The sequence below is a fragment of the Phyllobates terribilis genome, unplaced genomic scaffold (genome assembly GCF_046119375.1).
Source record: "Phyllobates terribilis strain yellow unplaced genomic scaffold, ASM4611937v1 Scaffold_3__8_contigs__length_932513732, whole genome shotgun sequence".
In the NCBI taxonomy this organism is placed as follows: Eukaryota; Metazoa; Chordata; class Amphibia; order Anura; family Dendrobatidae; genus Phyllobates; species Phyllobates terribilis.
The window spans coordinates 232,187,633-232,213,208 of record NW_027362763.1 but is presented as its reverse complement, the minus strand read 5'-3'; the positions used below and the strand labels follow the sequence as shown (position 1 = coordinate 232,213,208).

Genomic DNA, 25,576 nt, shown 5'->3' with positions numbered 1-25,576 from the left:
GGAGGCCGTTGTTTGCCACACGGTCTCTGTGTTTGGAGGGCGAAGGCCTCCTGTGTGTGGTTAGCTCCAGACCGAGCCAGGATACTGAACATTACACAGCCTGTGTGCCCACAGTGCTGATTGAGCAGAGACCTGCTGAGGACACTTTACTTCGTTTGCCTGAACTAAAGGCTGTTTGTTTTTTCTTTTCTTGCTTGTTGGTTTATGAAGCAATAAACCGACATGGACTCTTAAAGTAACATGCTCCTTGTTTTACTCCAGTCGCACCCAAGTGAGTAAAACCCCTGCAATTGGTGTTAGACCTGAGGGCAGCGTTCCCAGCAGAGAAGTGTGACTGCTACAGGAAGGACTGCATGTCCTGGGTCAAGTCTGTCGCAAGCCAGCAATCATCGCCAAACAAAATGGAGGACCTGCTGAAACACTTGGTCCAGTCGCAGCAGTAGCAGGAGACCAACAAGCTGCTGTTACAGCAAATTCAGCAGCACCAACAACGGCAGCAGATGCAGCTTCTGGCAACCGCCAACCAGGGCAGGACGAGTGCCCCAACCCCAATTCCAGCTGATGATACCCACGTCTGGAAGGCGGTAAGACAGGCTTTGCAGAAAATGACCCCGGGGGATGATGTTGAGGCCTTCCTGACCGTGTTTGAAAGGGTTGCCGAGAGGGAGAAACTTACACCAGAGCAGTGGGCAGAGGTACTGGCAACATACTTGATGGGAGAGCCCCAGAAGGCGTACTATGACTTACCTTTGCAGGACTCCAAAGTGTATGGCAAGTTAAAATCTGAGATCCTCGCATGCTTGGGGGTGACAATGACTATCAGGGTGCAGCGGGTTCACCATTGGGTGTATCACCGGTACAAACCACCTCGCTCCAAAACGTTTGACCTGTTGCACCTGGTCCAGAAGTGGCTGCAGTCCGAGTAGTCTACGCCTGCGCAGATGGTAGAGCGGGTGGTAGTGGACAGGTTTGTGCACTCACTATAAGGCCCATACAGACTTGAGTTGCCCAGGGTGACCCCCGGAATGCCGATGAACTGATCGGACTGATCAAGAGATACCAGGGGGCTGAAGGTTCTTCGGGAAGGCAGCCCACTCCATACTGGGGGTCCCAACATGGGGCGGAGGCACAAAAGGTGGTTAGGCGTCCAAGGTCCAAAGGGGCGGGGTAGGTGGTGCCTAAGGTCCCTATGGGTGATATTGTTTGCTGGAGGTGCCACGGCCCAGGCCATATAGCCGTCCATTGTCCTCTGACCTCCGAGCTGATGGACTACAGCATAGGATGCCGTAGTTCATATTATGCATATCCGGCCTACAGTGTGAACTGTCCACCCAGTGGGGGCCACAAGCGTGTCCTGTGAAGGTGAACGGACGGCAGGTAATGGCACTGCTAGACTCTGGAAGCCTGGTGACCCTTGTGAGGGCCACCCTTCCTCTCCAACTGATCCCGGGAAAAAAAGTCGGCATACAGTGCATTCATGGTGATGCTAAGGACTATCCGATGGCCAGAGTAGACATTGTATCAGCCCACGGTACCGAGTCCCACGAGGTTGGCGTCATTCAGAACTTGTTGCACCCTATCATTATAGGCTGGGACTTTTGTTTATTTTGGGATCTGTGGGGGAAGGGGTCAGGTTCTCTGGCGTGGTTGAGAAGCCAGGTAACCCTGAAGAGGTATCACCACTCCCAGAGTCAGATGGGTTTCCCTTTTGTGTTCTTGTGGGGGATGAGGAGGTAGTGTCCCCTGAATCTGACATTCCAGAGTTAGGGGTGACCAGTGAGAATTTTGGGTCTGCCCAACATAGGGACCTAACTTTGAAGGAAGCCTTCAATAATGTCACCGTCACAAATGGGGTTGCACAGGAGCCGGGTGCTGACACAAGGTTTCCCTATTTTATGATGAGTGGGGATTCATACCAGGTCACAAAAGTAATTGAGCAGCTCGTGGAACAGTTGTTGGTGCCGGGGCCCTATAGATGGAAGGTATTGGACATGGCCCATTCACATATCTTGAGGGGACATCTATGGGTGGAAAAGATGCAGGAACAGATCATGCAGAGGTTCTATTGGCCCGGGTGTTGCATATTGAAGTATTGAAAGTCCTGCCCTACCAGTCAGGTGACAGCCCCCACCTCTCTCTTTCGAAGTCCCTTCGTGCCATTTGCCCATTATTGAAGTGCCATTCAAGAGAATTGCAATATACTTGGTTGGTCCCTTGGTTAAATCTGCTAGTGGGCATCAATACATTTTGGTTATCTTGGACTATGCCACCCGCTATCCTGAAGCGATACTGCTGAGAAACTCCTCTGCCAAGACTATAGCCTGTGAGTTAATCCATGTTCTCTCCCGGACAGGGTTGCCAATGGAGATCCTGACTGACCAGGGAATACCCTTTATGAGTAAGGTAATGAGGGAATTGTGCAAGGTCCTGCAACTCTCCCAACTAAGAACATCAGTGTACCATCCTCAGACAGATGACCTCGTAGAGAGGTTCAACAAAACTCTGAAAAGTATGCTGAGGAAGGCCATAGAAAAGGATGGGAGAGACTGGGACTGTCTCCTGCCTTATCTGTTGTTCTCTATCCAAGAGGTTCCACAGGCCTCTACGGGGTTCTCGCCATTTGAACTCCTGTATGGCCGACATCCACGTGGTCTCCGGGATATAGCAAAAGAAGCCTGGGAAGCGAAGTCACACCCCACACGAGCGTCATCGAGCACATCGCTCTGATGCAGGAGAGGATAGTGAAGGTGATGTCCATTGTAAAAGAACCACTCCTCCAGGCACAAGAGGCGCAGGCCAGGGTCTACAACTGCTGAGCAAGAATGCGGCAATTCAATCCTGGTCACAGAGTCCTCGTTCTGATACCTACCATGGAAAGCAAGTTCTTGGCCAAGTGACAAGGACCGTATGAGGTGGTGGAATGAATTATAAGGTCCACCAACCGGGACTATGTAAGCTGTACCAGATATACCACGTCAACCTCTTCAAGCCGTGGCAAGACAAGGAGGCTGTGGAAGCTCCATGCTTGCTGGGCAAGCCAGAAGGTGATGTTGGAGGGATCGCAATAGCAGAAACGCTAACAAAGGCCCAGAAACCACAGTGTCGGGAGTTACTGCAGAAGAACCGGGATCTGTTCTCGGAATTGCCAGGCTGCACAAGCGTCATAGAACACGAGGCTCTGACGGAGCCACATGTGTGGGTGAACTTGAAGCCCTATCGGATACCTGAGGCCCGACGAGAGTTGATTTCTAAAGAGGTGGCTTGTATGATGAAACTCAGTGTCATTGAAGAATCCAAGAGCGGTTAGTCGAGCCCGATCGTCTTGGTCCCAAAGCACGATGGTGAGTGGAGACTATTGGAAGTTGAATGAAGTCTCCAAATTCGACGCATATCCCATGCCACGTGTCAATGAGCTGATCGAGAGGCTTGGGCCAGCAAGGTACACTACTACCTTGGATTTGACGAAGGGATATTGGCGAATCCCCATGGCTCAGGGTGTCAAGGAAAAGTCTGCGTTTTCTACGCCGGATGGATGCTTCCAGTATGTCAGGATGCCGTTTGGATTGCAGGGGGCCCCTGCAACCTTCTGGAGAGCTATGGATTGAATTCTTGCACCTCATAAGCAATACGCCGCGGCATACCTGGACGATATTATTATCTTCAGCCCGGACTGGGAGAGTCATCTGGAAAAGGTCCAGAGGGTGTTTGATGATCTCAGGAAGGTGAGGTGTTCAATAAACCAGAAGCCATGGGGAAAGAAGAAGCCAAATACCTGGGTTATGTAGTTGATAGAGGCAAGATCAAACCCCAAATCAATAAAGTGAAGGCAAACCAAACCTGGCCGAGACCTCTGTCAAAAAAACAGGTTAGAGCCTTCCTGGGGATCGTGGGATACTACAGAAGGTTCATCCCAAACTTTGCCATGATGGACGCACCCCTGACTGACCTTCTTAAGGGGACAAAATCAACCATGGCCAAGTGGACTGCAGAGGTGGCTCTGAAAGTGGCTCTGTGTAGGCAACCAGTCCTGGTTGCTCCTGACTTCAAGAAAGAGTTTATACTCCAGACAGATGCCTCAGATGTTGGTTTGGGAGCAGTCCTTTCCCAGGAGATACACGGTGAGGACCACCCTGTCCTCTACCTGAGTAGAAAGCTGTCCTCCTGTGAGAAAAATTATGCGGTCATAAAGTGGGCGGTGGAAATGTTGCGGTACTATCTGCTAGGTCGAAAATTTAGGTTGCTATCCGACCATGCCCCACTCAGAAGAATGAAGGAAACAGAGGGGAAAAATGCCAGGATCACCCGCTGGTTTTTAGCCCTATAGGATTTCAACTTCCATGTTGAACATAGAGCAGGGAAGCTGCATGGTAATGCTGATGCCATCTCGAGAATCTCCTGTCTAGTGGTAGAAGGTCCCAAGGGGGAGGTATGTAAGGTGGCTAATGGTCGTGTAGTCGATGGGAGGTATGTATCCCAGAGATGGCAGGTCTCTGTGATGTAACCCGGGGTGTTTTCTCTAGCGCTCGCATGCACTAAGAGGATTAATTGGTGCTTCTGGGAGCCGGGGTACGGGTTGCTAGGAGAGATGGGCGGTCAACACTTTCATGGGACAGCCGGGTGCGCTTATCCATCAGGACACCACAAGCAACGCTGAACACATGTTATGAGAGAACGGTGGCTGCCGGGCATGATAAAACCTCCAAGGCGTGACAGGCGAGCTCAGGCCATTCATCCATTTTTGAAGACCAAAATATAAAAGGGTCAAAATCCTCACTGATGGTATTCATATTGAGCTCTAGATAGTCCTCCACAATCTTCTCCAGTTGTTCTCCACGTGTAAGACTTGTACTCTGTTGTGCTGGAGCTCTAGCTGGTCTAAAAAATTTGTGAAAGGACTCACAGAAATTTCTTCTGCCACTTACTCTGCTGCTGCAGCTAATGTTTTGGCGTTGACGAACTGACATGCCCGAGGTTGAAAGACTACAGCTGCGATGCACACTGTGTGCCTCGCTCCTATCTTGGGGAAAAGCTCTATTAAGCTTGCTTAAAAGCTTGTTTCAATACTCCAACATTAGCGTGTCCCTTTCCAGGGCGAGAAGCAACTGGCAAAATTTACTCTTATAACGTGGATCTAATAGAGTGGCAACCCAGTAGTCAGCATTATTTCAAATCCTAACTATACGGGAATCATGTTGCAGAAAGTGCAGCAAGAAGGCACTCATATGTCGGGCTCTTCCAGATAGTCCAAAGCTAGACTCTATTGTTGGCTGTGTAACACTGATGCATGTTTCCTCTGTCCCCTCCTGCCAACCACGTTCAACAAAGAGGGCATGATTATCCTCTTCATCTTCTGACTGTTGCTCACCCATCACCTCTTCCTCCTCCATTTTCTTCTTGGCTCTTGCACCTTCACTAACAGTATGTCTGGTATCACCAAACCCCCTCGATCGCAGGAAGCCACCGTCACTTGGCATCCGCCTGTGTGACGACAGTCTGGAACTTTGAGACATTCTTATCCCTTCCGCATTCTCCTCTTCTTCTGGGACAACTACCTCCTGCCACACACTATTCAAAGTTTTCTCCAGCATGTAGATGACCAGAGTAATGATGCTGATGATGGCATTGTCAGCACTAACGAGTTTAGTGGCTATTTCAAAACTGTGCAGAAGGGTGCAGAGGTCCTTAATCTGTTCCCTCTCCGTAAACGTTATATGCCCCATGTCTGTCCTGTGTTGCCTAAGGCTATATGACATGACGCAATGTCAGGGCTCATTGCTGCTGCCACAGTCGGTGTAACATGTGAAGAGTGGTATTCCACTGCTTCGGCACATAGCATATCAACCTGTTAACTCTCCTGGACAAAGACCTCTGTATCGATGCAAGTCCATGACATGAGGGATGCGAACGGCGGAAGTGAGCACACAGTTTCTGAAGCAGCTCACCCAGGCTAGTGGCAGAGAAATCGCTGTACCACCAGGTTGAGGACGTGAGCCATGCAAAGCATGTGTGTGAGTTGGCCTTGGTGTAGGGCCACCAACAGGTTCGCACCGTTATCGCACGCGGCCTTCCCTGGGTCCAGGTTCAGCAGAGACAGCCATTGCTTATACTGAGCCTGGAGATCTGTCCACAACTCTTAAGCTGTATGACTGCGATCTCCAAGGCATATTAATTTGAAGACTGCCTGACTGCGGTGAGCCCTGGCTGTGCAATACGGAGGTGGCGTGGATTCGCTCTACACTGCTGGAATGCGTGTCTTGCTAAGGCCGAGGTTGATTGCACAGGTGGAGGATGCAGAAGCAGTAGATGAAGTGTGAAATACAGAGGTTTCTTCAGCAAGCCTTGGGGATTCCCCTTGCCCCGCCTGTCTCCACAGCCACCACTCACCCAGTGCCCAGTCAGCGAGATGTAACATGTCCTTGGCCATGCTTACTCGTCCAGGTGTCTGTGGTGAAATGCACCCTGGTAGATATAGATTTTGTCAAGGAATGGGTGATGTTGTCTGGGACATGCTGGTGTAGCGCAGGCACAGCTTTGTTAGAGAAGTAATGGCGACTGGGCAATTGTTACTCAGGGACTGTGACGGCCATCAGCTTTCAGAAACCATCTGTATCTACCAGACGGAACGACAGCATTTCCGTGGCCAACAGATTTGAGATAGTGGAGATCAACCTCTTAGCTTTGTCATGTGTAGGATGAAACAATCTTTTACGTGACCACAACTGCGGGAACGAGGGCTGGCTGCGGTGCTGAGAGAGGGAGGAGTACGGTGAAACTGACAAACTGCTGGACTGTGAGTGAGTTGCAGGCGCAGATGTTACAGTGTATTGAGAAACGTGTGGTGTCCTCGGTGAAACAAACACAGCAGGCATGTCCGCTTCCGTTACAGCTGACGGGCTCTCACTCAGCCTGACTGGAGCGGGGAGAGAACCAGAAGATTTGCGGTGGGAGACCTGCGTGCCAAAACTTGGAACAGTAACAGAGGAGGAGGAAGAAGCAGCGGATGCGGTGGATGGGGCAGCTGATGGTTGTTGAAGTCTGCTGGTCTGCATTTTAACGCAGTGAGATTCCCGGCATAACTCATGTTGTGTGCTCATGTGAAGGTTTATGCATGTAGTAGTCAAATTATTGCACTTTTTCCCTCTACTGAGTTTTTTCTTGCAAAGTGTGGAGATAACATGAGTTGGCTCATCCTTTGCAGTCTCAAAAAAAGGCCCAGACTAGGCAACCCTTGCCACCCCTGTGAGCTGCAGACCTGCGACCACTGCTGGCCACAGCCACAGTTGTGGCTAAAGATGCAGTGCTCTTTCAGCACTTCATGTCTGTGCCGTAGGGCGGAAGGTAACCCTCTCATCTTCCTCCTTCACCTTCTCAGATGAGCTGCGTGACTCTGAGTTCACACTAAGTAGGATATTCAACCTCATCATCATCCAATATGTTATCCCATTCCTCGGCCTCAGATTGACCCTTCTCCTCTGGTTGCCCTGACAGCACAATACATTCCGAATGAGCCTCAGGTATCTAAGTCTTATCAAGATCACCTCCTTCCCCCGTGGTTAATTTCTGGTGATGAGGGTCGGGAACCTGCTCGGATTCTACTCCGTCCTGCCCTGAATCCAATGTAAAATAATTTTGGGTATCGGTGCAGATGCTTTCCTCCTCTTCTTGACTCTGTGAATGCTTGAAATACACTTCTGATGTCCATGGTACAGAATGGGTGAACAGCTCTACAGACTTGCCCATCTGTGGTTCGCTACAGTCATTTGGATGCTTAGACAGTTGTGACATGGGGGGAAACAAGAGTAAATGGAGCGCCACCTCTGTGGACTGTACTGTGTGTGATGTTGAGGTGGAGGAAGAAGAGGAGAGGCCTCTTTAAGCAGAGCTTGCCATCCACTGGAGCACCTGCTCTTTCTGGCCCTTATCAACAAGGCGTATCGCTGGTCGGCTACCAAACAAGGGAGTGGAGTAGCCCATCCAGTAACAGAAGTTGTCAGTTGTCTTTGTATAGGACATGACGGTGTTGGTTCACTAGTACTTTAACTAACATTACCACCTACCCCACGTATACCTTGAACACCAAGCCGATTCCCCCTTCCACCACGACCTCTCTTTTTCACACTCAAGTTGCTCAGATACTTTAGTAGGAGCATGCTAGTTTTTTGACTCTGCACAAGCTCTGAATACAGCTGAATTTCACCGCCACTAAATGGACTAGGTGGCTTATAGCACAGTGTAACACGTTTGCGACAGAAAAAAAATATTTTTTGGACTCTGTCTAGCAACAGAAAAAAATCTATTTTTTTACTCTGAAAACAGCTGAAGTTCACCGCCACTAATGTTGTAGCTGAGGTTTAGAGTGTATGACGTTTGCCACACAAAAAAAAATCTTTAGTGGACTGTGGCACTGGCTAGCAACAGAAAAAAAATCTATTTTTTTACTCCAAAAACAGATGAATTTCACCGCCACTAAAAGCACCAGGTGCCTTATATTAGAGTGTAACACATCTGCGACACAAAAAAAATCTTTGCTGTACTGTGGCTAGCGAAAACAGCTGAAGTTTACCCACCAAAAAAATGACAAATTGGGCTAACAGCTTACACTATCACATTAGCAAATGAAAAAAAAGTTTTCTGTGCTCTGCACTGACCAGCTCTGCAGATACCTGAATTTCAACCCCTACAAGGGCTTGCTTGCTTTATCACTTTAGCAAGTGCAAACATAGATTGAAGGTCTGCATGGAGCACAGTACAACCAATGCACAACACTGTTCTGAGCCATAGGCCCTGCTGTTTCTGTCAGAATTCTCAGTAATTGCACAAAAACACAAAAAAAGGGCGGCAAGGTCTATTGAACAGGTACACAGCACAGGACTTATCTACACTATCTGACTTCCACAGAAGTGCCCATCTATCTAGCTAATATCTCTCATTACACAGGAGAGCACACTCAGCAGCATCTATCTCTTTCAGTGATGTACATAAAATGGCGCTGAGAGAATATGGCCGGTTTTTATATGGAGAGGACATACGATTTCAGCAGCCAATTGCAGAAGCCCTTGTGTCTGGGACACTGTGGATGCTTCCTGCGCTCTGATTTGCCAGCCGCGCTTTCCTGACTAAAAGTTACACCGCTGATCTGACCTGTTCTAAGCTATCACAAGCCCCCCAACTCACCTGCCACCTTTCCCCGATCAGACACAAGCACTATGCTAGCAAAACTGTAAAAAAAAAACGCTGTAGCTGCACCACAATCACATAACCATGGAAATTCGGTAAACGTTACCGATTTTCCCAAATTGAACAAATTTTGATCGCCAACCGATCACGAATCCGAGTGTGCCACATTCGTGTCGAACTTAAGTTTGGAGATCGGATCTCGAACATATTCGCTCATCACTAATCATTACATTAAATTTTACTGAATTCAGCCAATTCAGCCAATGTTGTACTATTATGTAACTATCTATGCACTTACATCTGATAGGCCCAAATGCTCCTTGTGCACTCTCTTCATTAGTAGCTTATCACGTACACACTTGAAATGGGTGTGTCTGAATTAATCTATCTCCAATCACTTATTCTTACACTCACTGTCCACTATAGGCTTCAAATTGAATATCAATCACATCTCAATATAGGCTACATATCTCAGACACACAACATATTGTCACCACTCATCAAACAAAAGAGGTGATGCATCCTCGAAATACACACTGCTGTCTGACAGTCAAGGGCACACACTCTCTGAAATGTTATGGATTCTCTATATCCATAACATGACCCACCAATCACAGCAGTCACCGACGCAGGTGGGGGAGTTAAAGCCTCTGGAGCGACATGCCGGGATGGTTCGCTGTCAGAGACAGCGGCTATCTTAACTTGGTCACCGCGCAATGCAACTAAGTGGATCTATCTTGGGTTATATTGTCGTTATACATATTGTATATTTAATGTAAAATAAAGATTACCTTAAGGTATATATTTGAAAAGCTGAAACATGAGGTTGCAGTTATTTTCAGAACCTCCTCACTATTTTCATTCAGAATTTTAAATGTCAAGAACCATGGGTTTTTTCCTTTAACAATGTAAGCCATGGGAACCCCAGATGCTGTCTTCACTTCAGCCTTTAGAAAACATAACGAACATGTGTGCATGAACAGAGTCAATACCAATTTTCATAAACCCTCCTTCAATTTTTCCAGATGAAGTCAAAATCACAACATCAATTAAGACAACAATGAACTGCTATCCCGCTAACTATCATCAGTAATTGTTTCTTGTAGCATGCCCAACTATTAATAATCGACTCAAGGTGCTGAGTGAATAATTCTAAAAAATATATACTAACCTGCCAGACTAGTCCATTCATAGTCCTCTATACCCTGTCCATCTGACATAAAAAAGTCTTGTGCAGCCATGGTTATTGGGCCCTTCCCAACCTAAAAATACCAGCCCACAGCCTCCCCAGAAATGGCGCATCACATTAAATGCGCCAATTCTGGCGCTTTGCTCAGCTCTTCCCGATTGCCCTGGTGCAATGGCAATCGGCTTAATGGTAGTTGAGGTTGATGTCAGCTGTGATTTGTCAAAAGCCCTGGTGTTAGTAATGGAGAAATGTCTGTCAGACACCCCCATTACTAACCCACTAATAAAAAAAAATCACACACACACACAGAAAAATACTTTATTTGAAAAAACACCCCCACACGTTTCCTGGTTTAGAAATGTATTATTGCTAAAAAAATTTTTATTTTTTTTTAAAAAGCCATGCAGGCCCTCCATAGTCGAAGGAATGTGTCGTAGTCCACAAATGGATACCTGAAGAACATAAAAGACTGAAATAATGAAAAAACACTGTCCCTCGTTCACCAATTTTTTAGAAAATAAAAAGTTCCCATGCAGCTCCAATGTAGTCCATGGCATTCCCAAGACGATCCCCGAATTCGACGTCCAAATGCCATGGAACCTCATTCAGAGAAGGAAGCTCCATAGGCTGTATCAGCAGCCACTCCAGGTTCTGCTGCACTCTGCAAGACTCTGCGACTGTGATGAGCGGTGACAGTAACTATACCACTCTTCAGGGTCACCAGGTCTCACAGAGGGCAGCATGACTTGTCGACTCTGATGAGCAGTATAGTTACTGAGGTCACCACTCATCACAGCCACCGGGTCTCGCAAAGTGTAGTGGGACCCGGAGTGGCTGCTGCTACTGCCTATGGAGCTTCATTCTCTGAACGAGGCTCCAAAGCCTTGGGATCATCACGGGAAAGCCACAGACTGCGTCGGAGCTGTGTGGGAGCTTTTTGTTTTCTAATAAATTGGTGAATGAGGGACAGTGTCTTGTCTTTATTTCATTCTCTTTATGTTTTAGAGGTATCCATTTGTGGATTACGGTAGACCTGCATCTCTTTTTTTATATATAAATTGGTAAACCTGGGAAATTGTGCGGAAGTGTTTTTTCAAATAAAGTATTTTTCTGTGTTTTTTTTTATTACTGGGTTAGTAATGGGGGTCTGATAGACACCTCTTCATTACTAACCCCAAGCATTGATGCCAACTGTGATTTTTGATAAATCACAGCCAACTACCATTACCCCAATTGCCACTGCACCAGGGCAGTCAGGAAGAGCTGAGCAAAGTGCCAGAATTTGTGCATCTAATGTGATGCGCCACTTCTAAGGCAGCTGCGGGCTGGTATTTTTAGGCTGGGAAGGACCCAATAACCATGGACTCTATCTATTCTGAGGGTTCTGGCTGTGAATGTAGTGTACTTGGCTGATGAAATTTTGTGGTTCCTTTGAGATGTGTGCGATAAATAAAAGGACGGCATACGCATAATCCGTGTGCCGTCCATTTTTTTTCTTGCACCCATTGACTTGCGTTTTGTCCAATATACGCGACCACTCGCAGCATTCTGCAATTTTTTTCCTGAGCCCTATTACAGCTGAGGAAAAGCTTGCAGATGAACACTTCCTCATTGAATAACATTGTTGCGAGTGCAATGAATTTTTTTATCGCATTGCACTTGGCGTATTTATACGCAAGTGGGAGCGAGACCTGAGACCACGGCCCCACTATCAGATAATGTTCAGTATTCGGTGGGAGCCAAAACCAGGTGAGGAACAATCAGAGAAAAGGTATACTAGAAACAAGTGCACCACTCCTGAGAAAAAAATACTGACCAAATACTGATAGTGGGGCCTTGGCCTAACACCTATACTAGGGTCTGGACTTAGAAAAGGGCCTCCTGGGTTGTGATCATAAAGTATCTGCCAGCTTGAGGAGAGGAGTTGATGCAAGAGTAGTCAAATTAGTTGGGTCAATGATTGAAGGGACGGAACCAGGGTTAGAATCAGGAGACAAACTAAAGAATAGACAGTCAAACCAGGACAGCCAGACACAGAATCAAAAGGCAGAGAAATGTTTAAGTATCTACCTACAAGTAATTTGTCCAAGGATATCCAAAGGTATAGAAGTATAACAAACTGAGTCAGGTATCAGTCCAAAATAGCATACCAGAAGGAAACTTCTAGATTGCTGAGAGTTTAAAAAGGGCATGGTGCTGCCCTACTGGTCACAGAAAAATACTGATCTCACCTGCTGATCAGCCCAAAAATAGACTGATCAGCAGAAACACATACTATCTGGCTGGGTGGCACAACACCCAGCAATTAAATACACTAACTTCAGTGGTGTCTGCATTACCACTTCCTCCAGTGCCTCCTGTAGAGTCAGATCAGCAGCTCCTGACGACAGATGCAGATGTTACTGGAGCAGGAGCAGGTAAGTACGTTACAACTAGCACTGAGTACATTAGGCAGGTGTACTCGGAGGAAAGTAAAGAACACTAAGGGACGTCACAACAGGTATTTAGACACAATGTCTAGACACAGGAGTATTTTATTTTAATAATTCCAATAAAAAAAAAAATTGTGTGATCTAACAGAATAACATAATATTTATTCTGGAGACAGCCGGTTAGCTTTGGAATATGTGGGGTTGGATAGTTTCCTTTTGAGATTTCAAGAAAGATCTTTGTATAAAAAAAAAATGGTGACATTTTATAAGTAGGAGGCACGTTTCAAATATACAGGCTACCCAGATGTATATAGTAATACATACCTTGGTTGTCTGACAATAAGGAAAAATTGGGCATTCAAAGGGTTTGTAGACTTCCATAACAAGACCTCCTGTATTATCAGAAATCCTCCTAGTAAAGGATCTGTATCCCATAAACATGTATTGTAAGAGGCAATTAAAGTCTTCTGTGACGGTGTACACCTGTTGACCCATGCTGTTTTTTATGTCAAATATGAGTCTCGTACAACCTAAATAGAAATGTTGACATATTATACAATATACAAAGCACATATAGAAAAAGCAAGTGGCCAGAAACCAAACGTAACCAAGTGGTGCTGGGAGCATGGCATTCTGCTTGGACACAGTGTGCACCAGATCTGCACAGACATGTAGACCTGATCCAGAGGCTAGGTGCAGACAACCGTGTAGTCTTTCTCCCAAGAGAATCGGGTTAATTATACAAATCATACTCTGATCAAACTCTGATCAGAATTTGATCAGAGTGTGATGATCACAGTATGATCCCATTCTCTCAAATAAGGAGAAGATGGAGCAAAAAATGTCTCCATCTTCCCCATTCTGTCAGTGCGTGGAAATTGGACTGCACGCAGATGTCATCTGAGTGCAGTCCGATGGCTTGGTCGAAGGGAAAAAAAATCGGACTTGTGCATAGGCCCATAGAATAATATTGGTCTGAGTGCAATCCGATGTTTTGTCAGATCGCACTTGTACTGAAAATACAGCCATGTGCACGAGCCCTTAGATACAGATCAGGTGCACATGCAGTGTTGCACCCAGTTTCTCATTGCTCCCAGCTGCAGTGGCCTGTGAGAAACTTGTGACTGTGTAACACTGAATCTTGAGTGGAGCGCTGCACTGGTATGTGAATATTAAATGTGGAAAGAGGATAGTGGGATTTCAAGTCAGGAGACCCTGAACAGATCATGCATAGTGGCCTGTAGAGTGAAAATGATGACGAAGACACTAGCCATGACAACCGACCTTTGCAGCAGGGTGATAAAATTGAACCAATAGAGTCCTTGGTCATGCTGGCAAATATAGAAAGTTTAGCAGCGAAAAGAGAACACTAGGAGTTAAAGCTCATATTGAAATTTATTGCATACTATAAAATGCCAAGTGATATACGGTACATAAAAACCAGTGATGCGCAAACGTGCTCGGATAAGGGGTTAACCAAGCACACTCGGGTCCTAACTGAGTACCTTTGGTGTGCTCGAATGCTATGTTCGAGTCACCACGGCTGCATTGATTGCGGCTGTTCACATGCAGGTATTGCTTGTTTGTTAGACAATCCCTGCATGTGTTGCGGCTGACTTGCAGCTGTGGTGACTCAAATATAGCATTCGAGCACACCGAAGGTACTCGGTTAGGACCCATGCTTCCTCGATTAACCCATTATCCGAGCAAGTTTGTGCATCACTTACAAGAACCTATTATAAGGCCACGGCCCCACTATCAGTATTTGGTCAGTATTTTTTCTCTGGCGTGGGAGCCAAAACCAGGAGTGGGTGATAAATACAGAATTGGTGACTTGTTTCTACTATACCTTTTCTCTGATTGTTCCTCAACTGGTTTTGGCTCCCACTACTGAGAAAATATACTGACTGAATACTGACCAAATACTGATAGTGGGGCTGTGGCCTAACAGGATAAAACGCAGTACAAAAAGGTGGGCCACATCCATTGACACAAACAGACAAATGTATAGTATGTATATACACAGCCTTAAATTGCCATAGAACAAATGATCAATAATATGTATAACATAGCCTATAGATTGTAACATAAGTAATTGATCCGGTTTTACATACTTACAGTATTTAAAGATATATAGCCTTGGTTTGTCCTAGACCAAATGATCTGTAATGTTTATAACACAGGTTATACATGTTATTGATCATTTGGTCTAGGACATTTTATATACATAACATACGTACATACATTTGTCTGTGTCAAATGATGTGGCTCACCTTTTTGTACTGCGTTTTCTCCTTTTATAATGAGTTTTTATATACATCACTTGTTAAGGGGACGGTTGCAAACAACTTTATTAAATAATAGAAGGCAATCGAACCCGGGGTCCGCGATGCAGCCTGGAGGACTGCGGCCGAACACCTTCCAGGTACGAAGGTAAAACAACCAAGTGAAATAACAATCCCCTCTGTGTTACTGCACACCAGAATGGGAATAGGAATTCGCACTTTAACTGCACGAGAGATGTGCGATAAATAATGTATCTGTAGCCATGTTTACAGCACAGGGATTACACAGCAGGCGCTAGGATGCGTGTGTGATACACGCCGGCGTATAGGTGCTTCCAGCCGGGGTGCTACCGGACTGAGGAGTATCTCTCTTACAGGCAGTGCCGGAAATACGGCATCTGGAGACTGATCGAGGTGTATGGCAACCCCTTTGTCTGAGCCAGACTGCCTCCCTCCATCTAAGGCTGCCTATCCCCCACTAAACTTGCCTAACAGACGCTAAAGCACACATGGAGCCCAAACGACCAAGCGTCCACACAACAACACCATCACAGCTCAATGATCAGAGCATGCCGCCATGTTTGTGGGCGGACTATTTAAAGATTAAGCCCTGTCCACCGTCGCACTTTTGGTGACGTCACCCGCGACCAATCAGGCAGTGCCAGGTCACCGGATCAGCTGACTCCCAAACCACCAATCACGGTCTGCCATGTCACGGGCATGCTCAGTGCAGTGAATCCTGGACTTAGGCTGTAGCAGCCCTGTTTCCCTCCGCAACCTACGCTTCATGTTGCTAGGAACAAAGAGGCAAGAGACAACTTGTCCATCTCGTGCACCAGTTAGGCATTGCAACTGATGACAATGCTGAGCAGTATCAGCCCCAGCTGGACCAGAATGGGAGACCACAGAATCCACTGATGGTTCTGAACCCATTTCAAATCCAGCAAACACCTAACATTATCCCTCCTTCTAACACAATCCTCCACTTGATGCTCATATTCCTCAACAAGCAGGGGAGCATGAATGTGGTCCACCAGTTCCCAGGGATGATCCTCAGATCCATGGTCCTTCCAGTGTACAGGGTAACCTTTTTTTCCACGAACCATCTTAGACCCCATGATAGCCTGCACCTCAAGATTATCACCCCTGGTGTCTGTAGCAGGTTGGGATTCAGCAAGTTTTGTCAGGCGAACGGGCTTAAGGAGCGACACATGAAAAGTGTCGTGACTCCTCAGGTGTCGTGGTAACTGTAAACGGTACATTACTGGGTTTACTTGGGCCAAAATTTTGAAAGGACCAATAAACGGGGGGCAAACTTAGCAGATTCCCCGCGTACTTTAGTATTGCGAGCCATGAGCCACACTCTGTTTCCCGGATAGAATACGGGAGCAGGACGACGAAGAGTGTCAGCCGACTCTCTCATTCGATTCTTGGAGGCCAATAAAGCATCCTGGGTATGGTCCCAAACCTCCCGCGCTTCCAGAGCCAAATCTCTGACCCCAGGTTCCATAGAGGGGATTGGCATAGGAACCGGAACGCACGGATGTTGGCCATTATTCAGAAGAAGCGGAGTCAGATCTGTGGAATCCGCCACGGGTAACGGGTGGAGAAGACCAGCCGGACTTTGACAAAACGATTTATCTCTCGCACAGGAGACACACGCTAGAACATATTCCTTAATGTCCTGGCACCACCGGGGCCACCAATACGACCGTTGAAGGAACTTTGTGGTACGTTTGACCCCAAAATGACCTCTGAACTTAGGGGCATGTGCCCAGGAGAGCACCTCATTTTGTAGACTAGGAGGAACGAACGTCCTCCCAGGAGGAAGAGTGGGCCTGTGCTCGTCATCGTCCTCAGCCGTAACCATGGACCGGGACAAAAGGTCTTCCCGAGGGTTCTTTTTGATATAATCTGACAAGACCTGGGTCTCGGGGACAGGCAGAGAATCTGTGCCAGGGGCCAAATCGGTAGAATGCTCAGAGACTACCCTCCGGGTGACTGTAACCATACACTGAGACACACAATTCTCACTCCAGGAAGAAATTCTCCCCGTATTCCAGTTAATGTGTGGAGTGTGACAATGTAACCATGGAAGACCAAATAGCACCTCATCTAATCCACCGGGAATAATAAGAAAGGAGATAACCTCCCGGTGACCCTGAGGAAATGACATGGTGAGGGGAATCGACTGGTGATTTGCGTGTCCAGTAGTGAACCGTTGACTACCCTAATGTTCATTGGTTTTGTCAGTAACTCCATAGGAATGGCGTACTTCTGGGCAAACGTAGATGACAAAAAATTGTCATCGGCGCCAGAATCCACCCAGGCCTTGGCAGTAACCGTGGTTGTTCCGAAGAACAATGTCACCTTATACAATAATTTGGAGGAAGGAGCCCCGGAATCTAACACACCTCCTCCAACGGTGGTTAGACACACTCATTTTCCCGACTGCTTGAAACCCTTATTAATGGGGTACTCCAAGAGATGTGCAGGCCGAGGATGAGAGGGGCTAGACTCAGTCCGGGATATATCCATAGCCTCAGGCTCCAGGTCAGGAGTCACGGGTTTGGAAATGGGTCTAGAGAATGATGGTGCCAACTGACACTGAGGTCTGGGGACCTCCAGCTCTAACTTGTGTTCTGCATGACGCAAATCTATTCAGTTAGCGAGAGAGATTAACTCCTCCAGGGAGGTTGGAATCTCCCTGGTAGATAGAGCATTTTTAATATGCCCAGCCAGACCCTTCAAGAACACCGGAATTAAAGACCGCTCATACCAATCCAATTCAGCCGCTAAGGTTCTGAACTGGATGGCATAGTGGCTGGCAGTGACCGAACCCTGGACCAAAGCAAGAAGCTTAAGAGCCATATCATGCGTTACCTGAGGACCTAGGAAGACATTTTTTAGGGCTTTAAGAAAGAGACCCGCATTAGCCACTACCGGGTCATTCCGCTCCCACAGAGGTGTAGCCCACTCCAAGGCCCTGTGAGAAAGTAACGAGATGACAAAACCCACTTTGGCCCTTTTGGAGGGGAACCGCGCCTCCATCATCTCCAACTGAATGGAGCACAGATTAATAAAACCTCTGCAGGATTTGCTGTCACTAGAAATTTTTTCCGGGAGAGCAAAACGGGGTAAAGGAGCAATTGCAGCTGCCGCAGCATTCACCGCAACCAAGTTAACTAGATTGGCCGCTTGAGAAGCTGCCTGGGTAGCTACTGCAGTGATATCAGCCACCGGGGCAGCTTGTTCCAGAGTCCTAAGTCTTGCCTCAAGTTGCTGTATATAGCGCTGCAGTTGCTGGTAGTCAGCCATGTTCGGCAAGACCCTGGCACTCTGATACTGTTAAAGGGACGGTTGCAAACAACTTTATTAAATAATGGAACGCAACTGAACCCGGGGTCCGCGATGCAGCCTGGAGGACTGCGGCCGAACACCTTCCGGGTAAGAAGGTAAAACAACCACCTGAAATAACAATCCCCTCTGTGTTACTGCACACCGGAATGGGAATAGGAATTTGCACTATCTCCTTTAACTGCACGAGAGATGTGCGAAAAATAATGTATCTGTAGCCCTGTTTACAGCACAGGGATTATGTGGCACCCCTGAGGGTTCAGTCGCCACAAGGGTACTGCATCTCAGAAAGAGGTGTGGTATCTCCTCTTCCAGGTAAGTATGGAGTGCCACACAGGACCCCAAACACACACTCAACACTATACCGCTGCAGTTCTGTAGGGGGCCTAAATGCACCATAGTGCCGCCCCGGTCCTGAATGGAGGAGTTGGGGGGAACCAAAGTGAGGGGGAACCATGTAGTGAGTGAGGGTGGAGGAAGCACTTACCTAAGCACTTTACTAGAATTCTATATAACTGGAGGCCATCTTTATAACAAGGTCTTTGGTTGTGGGTCTTTGGACGGCAAATCAGCACAAGGCTGCAGCCGGCTGGGGGTCCACTGTCCTCGATCTCAGGCCTCGAGACGAGGAGTGGGGCAGAGTTAATACTGGATCTGTCCCCGGTCAGGGTCCAATCAAGAAGGCCCAGGAGGGGAGCAGAGGAGATAGGCTCTACTGGCGAAAGGATCCCAGGGGGATACGGACGGAGCGGAGTCGCCACCTGTATACCTTATTCTGGCCTAGCCAGAGGGACCCTGCCGCAAGAGGGTAACCGGTCCCCGACTATCTGACTTTGTACTTCACGTCTCTGTCGGAAAAATCCGGAGGCTTATGTGGATCCCAGGGGGATATGGACAGAGCGGAGTCGCCACCTGTATGCTCTAATCTGAGTTTATCCAGAGGGACCCGGCCTTACGCCACAATCTCACCACAAGTCACCAAAAAGGGCACCCAGTCGGTCCGGGAACTACACGTTACCCATAGGGACATTGCAGTACCTGTACGGGACTCAGTGGGGGACTCAAGGCGGGAGAAGCTGACCAAGAGAGGAACACACTAGAGCGGGGTCCTGGCAGGTGCTCCTGATCTACCTGGGAAGTGCTGAACCCCACCCTGGTGGCCGCAGCTCGCCGTGAGACAGCAGAGAGAAGCTCTGAGCTGACTAAACAACAGAGTGAGTAAAGACCTGGATGACTTCAACTACTGCCTCTGTCTGTTCCTTCCTCCGCGGCACCTCACCCGCCATTTCTCTACTCTCTCTAACTAAGCTGCCCTGAGCCCCCACTCCACCTGTGGGGAGTCGTACCAACTAAGCTGCCCGAACACCGGCCTCGGAGGACCATCGCAGCGCTGGTAATCCTCACCAGACACGGCAGGTGGCGTTACGAACATTCCCTTTCCCATATATTTTCCCCCCATCTTCATTGACCACCCTGGGCCACGGGCGCGGGCCAGCCGCCGTGATATCCCCTCAACAACCTAAAAGAGGGCCCACCACTCGAGTAACCCCCACTGCCCAGGGGGCACGTCAATTACTCAGCAGGCGCTAGGATGCATGTGTGATACACGCCGGCGTATACTGTACATGCTCCCAGCCGGCGTGCTACCGGACTGAGCAGTATCTCTCCACGTGGCTTACAGGTGGTGCCGGGAATACGGCGTCTGCAGACTGCTTGGGGTGTATGGCGACCCCTTTGTCGGAGCCAGACTGCCAGACGAAGCTACCAGCCTCCCTCCATCTAAGGCTGCCTATCCCCCACTAAACCTGCCGAATAGAAGCTAAAGCACACGTGGAGCCCAAACGACCAAGCGTCCACACAACAACAACATCACAGCTCAATGATCAGAGAACGCCGCCATGTTTGTGGGCGGGCTATTTAAAGATTAAGCCCTGCCCACCGTCGCACTATTGGTGACATCACCCGCGACCAATCAGGCGGTGCCAGGTCACCGGATCAGCTGACTTCCAAACCACCAATCACGGTCCGCCATGTCACGGGCATGCTCAGTGCAGTGAATCCTGGACTTAGGCTGTAGTAGCCATGTTTCCCTCTGCAACCTACGCTTCATGTTGCTAGGAACAAAGAGCCCAGATTACTTGTCTATCTCGTGCACCAGCTAGGTGTTGGGAATGGCAACAATGCTGAGCAGTATCAAACCTGGCTGGACCAGAATGGGAGACCACAGAATCCACTGATTATTCTGAACCCATTTCAAATCCATCAAACTCCCAATGACTAACATCACCTCTCACTTTATAGTTTGCAATAAATTTCAATGTGAGCATTAATTCCTAGTGTTCTAATTTCATTGCTAAACTTTTGGAGTTCCCTCTAGCCATATAAGCATTTGAGATTCTTGCTAAATGGCCTTATTTTTCTTTTGAACTCTATTACTATAGATTGTAAGGTTGCGAGCAGGGCCCTCACTCATCATGTAACTGTTGAAATGGGATTCATTGTATTGTTTATATTGTTTGTGCATGTCCCTACTTAATTTTAAAGTGCTGCGGAATATGTTGGCGCTATATAAATAAAAAATTATTATTATTATTATATTTCATGGATCATATATACAGTTGTGCTCAAAAGTTTACATACTCCGGCATAATTTTTCCTTTCTTGGCCTTGTTTCTGAGAATATGAATGATAATAAAAAAAACTTTTTCTCCACTCATGGTTATTGGTTGGGTGAAGCCATTTATTGTCAAACTACTGTGCTTTCTCTTTTTAAATCTTAATGACAACCAAAAACATCGAAATGACCCTGATCAAAACTTTACATACCCTGGTGATTTTGGCCTGGTAACATGCACGGAATTTGACACAAATGGGTTTGAATGGCTACTAAAGGTAATATCCTCACTTATGACCTGTTTGCTTGTAATCAGTGTTTGTGCATAAAAGCTGAGTGGGTTTCTGGGATCCAGATAGACTCTTGCATCCTTCATCCAGCCTCTGACATTTCTGGATTGTGAGTCATGGGGAAAGCAAAAGAATTGTCAATGGATCTACGGGAAAAGGTAGTTGAACTGTATAACACAGGAAAGGGATACAAAAAAGTATCCAATGAATTGATAATGCCAGTCAGCAGCGTTCAAACTGTGATTAGCAAATGGAAAATCTGAGGCTCTGTAAAAATCAAACCACGGTCAGGTAGACCAACAAGAATTTCGGCCACAACTGCCAGGAAAATTGTTCGGGATGCAAAGAAAAACCCACAAATAACATCAGCTGAAATTCAGGACTCTGAAAACTAGTGGTGTGGCTGTTACAAGATGCTCAATAAGGAGGCACTTGAAGAAAAATGGGCTACATGGTCGAGTCGCCAGAAGAAAGCCATTACTGCGCAAATGCCACAAAGTATCTCGCCTACAATAAGACAAACAGCACAGAGACAAGCCTCAAAACTTCTGGAACAAGGTAATTTGGAGTGATGAGACCAAAATTGAACTCTTTGGTCACAACCATAAACGTTACATTTGGAGAGAGGTCAGCAAGGCCTATGATGAAAGGAACACCATTCCTACTGTAAAGCATGGAGGTGGATCGCTGATGTTTTGGGGATGTGTGAGCTACAAAGGCACAGGAAACTTGGTAAAAGTTGAAGGAAAGATGAATGCAGCACGTTATCAGCAAATACTGGAGGCACATTTGCACTCATCAGCCCGAATGCTGCGCATGGGACGTACTCTGTCTCCTAATTATCCCCTCCTGTGTTTGTGAATCCTCTCCTTGCAGATTCTTCCTCCTGCTTTCACCTGGCCTACTCCATGTGCTTTGGAAGCTGTATTGTGAGATACAGGTCTGTCTGACCGTGGTCTCCATGAATATGTCTCTTGAGTAACCTGCAGAAATATGCCAGAAATGGGCCAGAAGTGACCAGAAAGATCGAGTAACTACCTACTAAATGTACTTAGCTTCCCTAGTCTCCCTTACACTTTCACCATGCTTACATATGCCTTAACAGTTTTTGCTTCACTAATCCTTACTCTTCTTTGCTATCCCCAAGCCCCAGCACCCTCAAACCAAATAAGCATCTCTCCTTCCCTCTTACCTCTCCACCTGACCTCATCTGCTGACCTGCTCCTCAACTTCAGATCTGTCCAACTCAAACATAATACAAGCCGGCAACTCTCCTTCTCCCACCTGGCCTCCCACTCTCTGCTTCTTCTCACTGTTGGCAACATATCTCCCAATCCTGGACCCCCGCAGCTTACACCCTCCACTAACTCCCCCTCCTATCGCTCCCAACCAAATACAAACTACCGCAATCTCTCCTACGTTAAACCTGTGCCCTTGATGCCCACCCCCCTGCTCTCTCTTTCTGGAGCACTCTGGAATGCCCTCTCTGTCTGCAATATGCTACATGTTATACATGACCTCTTTACCTTTCGTAATCTATCCTTCCTGGCCATCACCGAAACATGGCTGACACCCTCCGACACTGCGTCCCCTGCTGCGCTGTGTTACGGTGGCTTGCACTTCACCCACACTCCTTGCCCTGGTAACAGACATGGTGGAGGAGTGGGTCTTGTCCTTTCTGCCAACTGCACTTTTAACCCAATCCCACCTCTACCTTCCCTCATCCTTCCTTCTTTTGAAGTCCACTCTGTCCACATCTACTCTCCCTCCAACCTCCAAGTGGCTGTCATATACAGACCGCCGGGCCCGGTCACTTTCTTTATAGACCAATTTACTACCTGGCTTCTCCACTTTCTGTCTGCTGACATTCCCACCATCATCATGTGTGATTTCAACATCCCCACTGACACACACCAGTCAGCAGCCTCCAAACTCCTGTCACTCACTTCAACTTTTGGACTCACTCAGTTGTCCCCCTCAGCCACCCACACAGATGGACATACATTAGACCTCATCTTCACCCGATTCTGCTCCCTATCTAACCTCTCAGTCTCCCCCCTCCCCCTATCTGACCATCATCTACTCACTTTCTCATCCTTGTCCTCCTCACCTGTCACCCATGTTCAGCAACTAGCACACCCCTGCAGGAACCTTGCACATCTAGACACTCACACACTCTCTGACTCTATTCTACCACTGACATTCATATAATCACTCCACGACACAGACAGCTCCACTGCTTTCTACAATGCCACTCTCACATCAGCTGTTGACCTGATCGCCCCTCCTGTGCATGGCAGAGTGCGATGAATCAATAGACAACCCTGGCACAATAATAACCTCACTAAAAAGCTTCGGCAAGTGTCCAGGGTTGAAGAGCGGCGTTGGAAGAAAACACATTCGCAAGATAACTTCACTGCATTCAAACAAGCAACACTCGCATTCAAATCAGCCCTCACCTCTGTTAAACAGGCCTACTTCACAACCCTCATATCCTCCTTATCCTACAACCCCAAACAACTATTAAACACTTTTAACTGCCTCCTCTGCCCTCCACTGACCCCTCTGACCTCCCTCATCACTGCTGAGGACTTTGGTCAATCTTGTTTTTGAAGTGTGTGGCAAACAAGGCAAGTCCTCATTGTCCGACCACCACAACCCCTATGTTTTCCAGACCAATGCCCTTCCCTTATAACCTCCCTCTCCAACATCACTGAAGGAGAGCTTACCCGCCTCCTCTCCAAATCACACCTCACCACTTGTGCACTTGACCCCATCCCACCTCCTCCCCAACCTCACCCCCACACTCATCCCATCCCTAACCCATCTCTTCAACCTATCACTAATTTCTGGTACCTTCCCCTCTGCTTTCAAACATGCCACAATCACGCCTATCCTCAAAAAGCCATCCCTCAACCCAACCGCCTTGTCCAGCTACCGCCCCATATTGCTGCTCCCATTTGCCTCCAAACTCCTTGAGCAACATGTTCTCGCTGAACTTTCCTCCCACTTCTCATGTAACTCTCTCTTCGACAACCAACAATCTGGCTTCCAGCCCTACCATTCCACCGAACCTGCCCTTACCAAAATTACTAATGATTTACTTACAGCCAAAGCTAACAAACAATTCTCCATACGCCTTCTAGACCTGTCCTCTGCCTTCGACACAGTTGACCATTGCCTCTCTCTTCCTTTGGTCTCAAAAAGTTTGCCCTATCCTGGATCTCCTCACACTACCTCCTCACCCCACCCTCTCTCTGTTGGAGTCCCTCAAGGCTCTGTCCTAGGACCCCTACTCTTCTCCATCTACACCCTTGGCCTGGGACAGCTCATAAAGTCCCACGGTTTCCAGCATCAACTGTATGCTGATGATACCCAGATCTACCTCTCTGGCCCAGACGTCACCTCTCTGCTGTCCAGAATCCCAGCATGTCTATCAGCCATATCCTCCCTCTCCTCTCGCTTCCTCAAACTCAACGTGGACAAATCTGAACTCATCATCTTTCCTCCAACTCGCATATCTTCCCAATCTGATCTATCTATCACAATAAATGACATCACCCATTCCCCTGTACCAGAAATCTGCTGCTTGGGTGTAACCCTCGACTCTGCTCTGTCCTTCAAACCACACATCCAAGCCCTCGCCACCTCCTGTTTCCTCCAGCTCAAAAATATTTCCAAAATCCGTACTTTCCTCAACCCCCAATCTACTAAACTGCTTGTGCATGCCCTCATCATCTCCCGCCTCGACTACTGCAACATCATCCTCTGTGGCCTACCTGCTAACACTCTCCACCTCTCCAGTCTGTCCTTAACTCTGCTGCCCGACTAGTTCATCTCTCTCCTCGCTACTCCTCTGCAACCCCCCTTTGCAAATCTCTTCACTGGCTCCCAATTGCCCAGCGTATCCAGTTCAAACTACTAACACTGACCTACAAAGCCATCCATAACCTTTCTCCTCCATACATCTCTGAACTAATCTCCCGATATATTCCCTCCCGTATTGTCCGGTCCTCCCAAGACCACCTCCCCTCCTCCACACTTATTCATTCCTCACCCAATCGCCTCCAAGACTTCTCCTGATTATCCCCCATCCTCTGGAATTCTGTGCCTCAACACGTCCGATTATCTGCTACATTCGGTTCCTTCAGTCGGAACCTGAAAACCCATCTCTTCAAGAAAGCTTACAACCTGAAATGACCATGCTGCTGCATCACCACCACCAGAGCTGC

At 47.6% G+C, this 25,576-nt stretch overlaps 1 protein-coding gene across 2 annotated transcripts in view; it reads right to left on the bottom strand.

Moving 5' to 3' along the window:
- Positions 1-25,576, bottom strand: part of LOC141259136 (phospholipid scramblase 1-like) — a 45,323-nt gene that overhangs the window by 5,444 nt on the left and 14,303 nt on the right. For both annotated transcript variants that reach the window (XM_073674658.1, XM_073674659.1), the window contains exons 5-6: positions 13,123-13,328; positions 9,969-10,124 (exon numbers count right to left, since the gene is read on the bottom strand). In XM_073674658.1, coding sequence (XP_073530759.1) covers positions 9,969-10,124; positions 13,123-13,328 — 362 coding nt within the window. The remainder of the gene's footprint in view (positions 1-9,968; positions 10,125-13,122; positions 13,329-25,576) is intronic.